Here is a 5,571-nt window from a genome sequence, read left to right on the forward strand (position 1 = left end):
TGTGTGTGTGTGTGTGTGTGTGTGTGTGTGTGTGTGTGTGTGTGTGTGTGTGTGTGTGTGTGTGTGAAGGTGCAGCCCACAGAATCCTAAACATGTCGGTGACATCATCATCCTCCCTGCAGCGCCACCATCTGGACACTGATTCTGCTCCTTCCCACCTCCCATCTCACGTCACCCTCAGTCTAAAACCAAACGTTTTAGCCCCTCCCCCCTTTTCTGACTGGCTGCCCCTGACAAACAGAAGGTTTGATGAACTGTCAAAAACATTTTGTTTTGTCTGTGTGAGCTGACGTCTTTCAGGACCGTCAGAGTGAACTGAGCCGCACCTTCTGTTCTTCAGAGCGAATTTTAAACCAGCCTAATGTAATAAAATAACATATTTGGGTCACGTGACCTTACCCCTGTAGTGCTCTCTCTCCAAACCAGTCTCCCTTGACGAGCTCCCTGAGGTGTACAGGCTGCTGGGTGGCTGAATCCCCCTGGGTCACATTCACCTGTGAGGATGTATTGGATGAGGATGAGCGGGCAGATCAGTCACTAGGAAACGAATGAGAGGAAGACGAAGAGGAGGATGGACTGACCTTCCCTTTGCTGATGATGAAGAAGGTGTCTCCTCGGGCTCCCTGTCTGATGATGTACTCTCCATCCGAATAATGAGTCTAAACCCAGAAGACAGCATCTAATTGGAGTATTTACAGGCCCACTCCCACAGAAGAAGACGAGGGGGCGGGTACAAACTCACCTCCTCCATGACATCCGCCAGTTTGCTGAGAGTTTCCTCAGGAAGACTCTGGAAGGTGGGAACGCTGCAGACACAGACAGGAATGATTCAAACTCAAAAGTTGGAGTTTGTTGTGAAAAGATAATAAATACGAGATGAATGGAGCCATGTTCCTCATCACGGAGTCTGTTTGTCTGACCAGAGGACCAATAATGCAACTCTGAGTAACCACTGTGGAGGGACGGTGAGTATTTGTGACATATACAAAAAGCACAGACTTTTAATCTTCAGTTGAGCTTCTGATCGCTCCGCTGATTCAAACAAACCGCTACAAAAATACTTAAAGTCTGTAAAACAGAAGAGCCGACGACAGCGAAGACGAGAATACGATCACGTTATGAGACTCTTTCTATTTCTCACTGATGTTATAGTATATATTTATATTATCACATTTATATTATTCATAATGTGAATATTATTACAACCTGAATTGTTCTGGTAAATACATCAACATATTTATTCCATTTTAGTTTTGAAATGTTCTCATTTATAATGAATGAATGTATTTCTCACAAGAAACTGGACTCTTGGTTGGTGTCCTTCCTTAAGACACATCTGTGGACAGCTGTGTTGAAGTTTACCTACATGTGCTTTACTTTCACCGACTAACAGACTAATAAATAATAAATACAATTAATAAACAAAATAAGCTTTGTAAGCCTGAGAAGGTTTCTGGGTTTACTTGTAAAACTTTTCCTAAACTCTGGCATTGTTGACTCTGTCATCGACTTTTAATGGCAGTTTCTCACCTCTTCAGGAAGTCCATGTACTCAGCGTGTTTGATGAGTCCGGTTCTCATCATGATGGTCTGGAAGCACTGCCGGTCGATGGCCCACAGCTTCACATGGATCAGAGCTACAAAACACACATTTAGCATCATGAGCGCATCAACAGCTCCGCGTCACTTTGACTCAGTTAAAGGAAACATCCTGAAAGGATGCAGAGGGAAGGATCTGTGGCTGCTGTGGAAACACACACTCCAGTGTGTACAGCCAGTGATGGTGTGCCAGTGATGGTGTGTGTGGTCTGAAAATGACACACACACATGTGATGAAAGTTTTGTGTCAAACACTCTGCACAGAAATTTCTTCATAAGAATTTTCTTCCAGAAATCCCTGAGGCAAAGTTGTTGCTTAGTAACATGAACCATTACAGCTGCTTAAAGTCCAGCTTGTTAACAGCAGCACGAGCATTAACAGCAGCGTGCGCATTAACAGTGCCATACACGTTAACAGTGCCATACACATTAATAGCAGGTGGCTGTTAACAGTGGCGCGCTCATCTACAGTGAAGCGCACATTAGCAGTGGTGTGCTTGTTAACAGTGGCTTGTGCATTACCAGTGCTGTGCATGCTCATTTACAGCACCATGCTTGTTAACGGGAGCACGCTCATTAATAGCAGCGTGCTCATTAACAGCGGCGTGCTCGTTAACAGCGGCGTGCTCGTTAGCAGCGGCGTGCTCGTTAACAGCGGCGTGCTCGTTAACAGCGGCGTGCTCGTTAGCAGCGGCGTGCTCGTTAGCAGCGGCGTGCTCGTTAACAGTGGCGTGCTCGTTAGCAGCGGCGTGCTCGTTAACAGCGGCGCGCTTCATTTGGTTAACAGATTTCAGCTCTTTAAAAGTCACATCTCTGACTCATGTTTTAACAGGAAGTCTTTGAGCTCATTAAACACAGTTTGTCTGCTCGTTACCAGCAGAGCGTTTCAGAGTGCATCTCACGTCCTCGACTCCAATTAGTCGTGATTCGATCCATTAATACTGAATATCTAATAGATCTAATGCAGCCTGAAGGAAGTGTTTGTGCCAGAGATGCTCGGTGCTGATAGTAAAAACGATTACACCTGGAGACGACGACAAACGGCTCATAAATGTGATGCCGTTTATTTTTCAGGGACTGCTGGATCAGATTGACTTATGCTCATTATAAAGGTTTACTCTGAGTTACAGAGAGCAGAGGACAATACCAGAGAGAGCACAGTCATTTCAAACAGACCAATCACTGTGTAGGACTGGGTCCTTTTTCTCTGGAGTCTCAGATCTGCGTGCTGACATCAAGATGACGCAGGTTTGATTCCCCAGACAGTCGTAATGTTGAGCCAATGAGAGGAGGACAGAAATGAGGCAGTAAGCGATACTCTGATATCAGAATTAAATCAAACTTCAGAAAGAGAGGAACCCGCTGGCTGTGATCAGTGTCTGAGCGAGGACCAGGAGCTGCCAGGTTTTACTACCTCTGCACACAGCTCACGCACCTGATCTGGTGTATTTGGTGCATTTGGTACGTGGTGGTGGGTCGGTATGAGTGTTCAGGTTCAGGTTACTTTAGGGGTCGCGGGAGCTCACGCTGTCAGTGTGGATCAGGACGCTTTCAACATGTAATCTGTTAGCCATCCCATAAACTCCAGCACTGATGCTGAGACTGAGGCGGTTGCCATGGGTACAAGTCATCCACCTGAAGTTGCTGGCAGTTACCGTGGCGATGCAGAGACTTGCTCAAACTTCCTTCAGTTTAATGAGCGGAGGTGTGAGGAAACACGAGCACACATGGATGGATTTTCTGTATACAGAAAAGTCTCACTCTTACTCCCACACTACTCCGCTCTGCTTTCCACCTTTAAATACTATCTTTCTGAGACTAACAGATAAATTATATATTTAAATAGTAAACATACAATCTTTGTTTCTGTAAGTTTGTAATTAATAGTCTAATCGTTTACATGGTTTCTGGAATTAAGAAGCTTTAGCTTTGTGGCTCCTGGACGCTCTGTTACCACAGTGACCTCACAGCAGCCATATTATTGGTCACATGATGTCATTAAAAATGCTCCAAAAGGCTCCAGCAGCACAAACACGGTCCAGAGGTCCAGTGCAGCCCAGCAGACAGCTAGCTGCTACAGCCACCTGTATCACCTGTCAATCAAAGAGGCCACGCCCCTTAAAAAGCAGACAGCTGAGTTAAAAAAAATCAGGTGTTATAAAGGATTAAATGATCCATAGAGACCAAACATTTTGTGCATCAGGCTGTAAACAGGTTTATTTTAACATGGGACTCCACTGACTCACTGCTGCCCCTGCTGGATGTCGGAGGAACTGCAGGTTGTGTTGCTTCAGCGCTGACTTCATGTTTCAGCTGCAGAACCTGTAACTCAGACTGATGATGACTCTGACCTGGTGCATTACACCACATTACCTTCTCTGTGGTGGTGTCTCAGTTGCTGTTTGGCCATTACTCTTTATTACTTTTTCCACTGCTTTATGACCTGCTGCCTGTTGCTATGGAGATACCAAGTGTTTCTGTAACCACGGAAACAACGGGAGACCCTCAGAGCGGCAGATACAACGGTCTGAGCAGAGTTTACAGTGCGAGTGTGATTCAGGGGGGCGGACGGACCGTTATTAACATCTATTTATAACTAACCAGAGTGAACATCAGAATCTCTACAGTGCATGTGCTGTAAAGGTCAAAGGTCAGAGTTATTCATATTCAGAAGCATCTTCAGTCAGGTCAGAACCACAAACAGCTACAGAAACACTCTCAGGCTGTTTGTTCTCAAAGGGCCGGAGTCTCTGTGTGATTCCAGGGGCCCATGTGATTCCAGGGTGGTGTGATTCCAGGGTGGTGTGATTCCAGGGTGGTGTGATTCCAGGGGCCCGTGTGATTCCAGGGTGGTGTGATTCCAGGGTGGTGTGATTCCAGGGGCCTGCTCTCTTGACACCTGACTGATTTACCTTACGTTTCTGACCCACCTGAGTCCGATAATAGGAAGCAGGCTCAACTACAACTCTGAGTTTGTTGACCCTGAGCTGAGGGAAGCTCAGGTTTGCTGTCCCAGGAGCAGCGTTAACGTCAACTCTGAATCAGTTACCGTGGAAACGTACTCTGCGGACTTAACCTGCCTCCATTTATTTCCTCAGCAATGACGTTGCTGTCAGAGTGAATTCCTCTGCAGAGGCTTCTCCAAACCCGCTGTTTACAGTTCAGTTTCAGTGTAAGGACAGAGGCAGCCAGTCCACCACTGACGTGTTATCACTGGTGTTGTAAGAGTGACTTTCTGTCTGCTCCTTTGATACTGTAGAATCACTGTGAAATCAAACTGACGTGTCTAATACACTAATCACATGACCAAAGCTCACCTGTCACAGGTGAGTATCTAAGAGGAGGCGAGACTTTAAAACTGAAGCAAATGTGATTAAAGTGAGTTTTTAAAAGCAGCTGCAGTCTGACTGTAATCTGATTTCATGTTCACATGTGTTCACACATCTGGATCAGAGTCTGAAAATCACCTAACCCCCTCTCATTTAGTCGACTCAGAACTGAAACTCCAGCAGGTCCAAAACAGATCCGGATCAGCGATTCAGACCGGATCAGGATCAGGCCTGGATGCTGCTTCGATCCATCCTGGACCTGTGGATACTCAATCCTCACTCTTCCAAAACGATCCTGAAATATCCAAAATCAAAGACTGATTCCAACAAACTGCAGTCTCAGCAGTTTTAATGTTTACGCACTAAAATGTTTTTCACAGAGACACAGACAACGTAAGAATGAACTGATGACATTTTAACTACCGTCTCCTTTAGCCCCACCCCTGCATACACCCACTGAACCTGCTGTAGTCCACGTGTCCACCACAGCAAACATCTGGATCCGTCACACCGTCGGCTCCAGACCACAGCTGGAAGTTTGTCGTGCTGTAAAAACTCTGTGGAGCGTTCAGCGTGTGCTGTCTGCAGGGAGAGGAAGTCTGAACATCAACCCCAACTCTGACAGCAGCGTGAGTGTGAGTGTG

At 46.0% G+C, this 5,571-nt stretch overlaps 1 protein-coding gene across 1 annotated transcript in view; it reads right to left on the minus strand.

Moving 5' to 3' along the window:
• Positions 1-5,571, minus strand: part of LOC102206406 (cGMP-dependent protein kinase 1-like) — a 71,915-nt gene that overhangs the window by 22,895 nt on the left and 43,449 nt on the right. The window contains exons 4-7 of the mRNA XM_005743438.2: positions 1,531-1,636; positions 743-806; positions 582-659; positions 400-494 (exon numbers count right to left, since the gene is read on the minus strand). Coding sequence (XP_005743495.1) covers positions 400-494; positions 582-659; positions 743-806; positions 1,531-1,636 — 343 coding nt within the window. The remainder of the gene's footprint in view (positions 1-399; positions 495-581; positions 660-742; positions 807-1,530; positions 1,637-5,571) is intronic.

This window comes from Pundamilia nyererei, unplaced genomic scaffold (assembly GCF_000239375.1).
Source record: "Pundamilia nyererei isolate P.nyererei 1_Seehausen unplaced genomic scaffold, PunNye1.0 scaffold00131, whole genome shotgun sequence".
In the NCBI taxonomy this organism is placed as follows: domain Eukaryota; kingdom Metazoa; phylum Chordata; class Actinopteri; order Cichliformes; family Cichlidae; genus Pundamilia; species Pundamilia nyererei.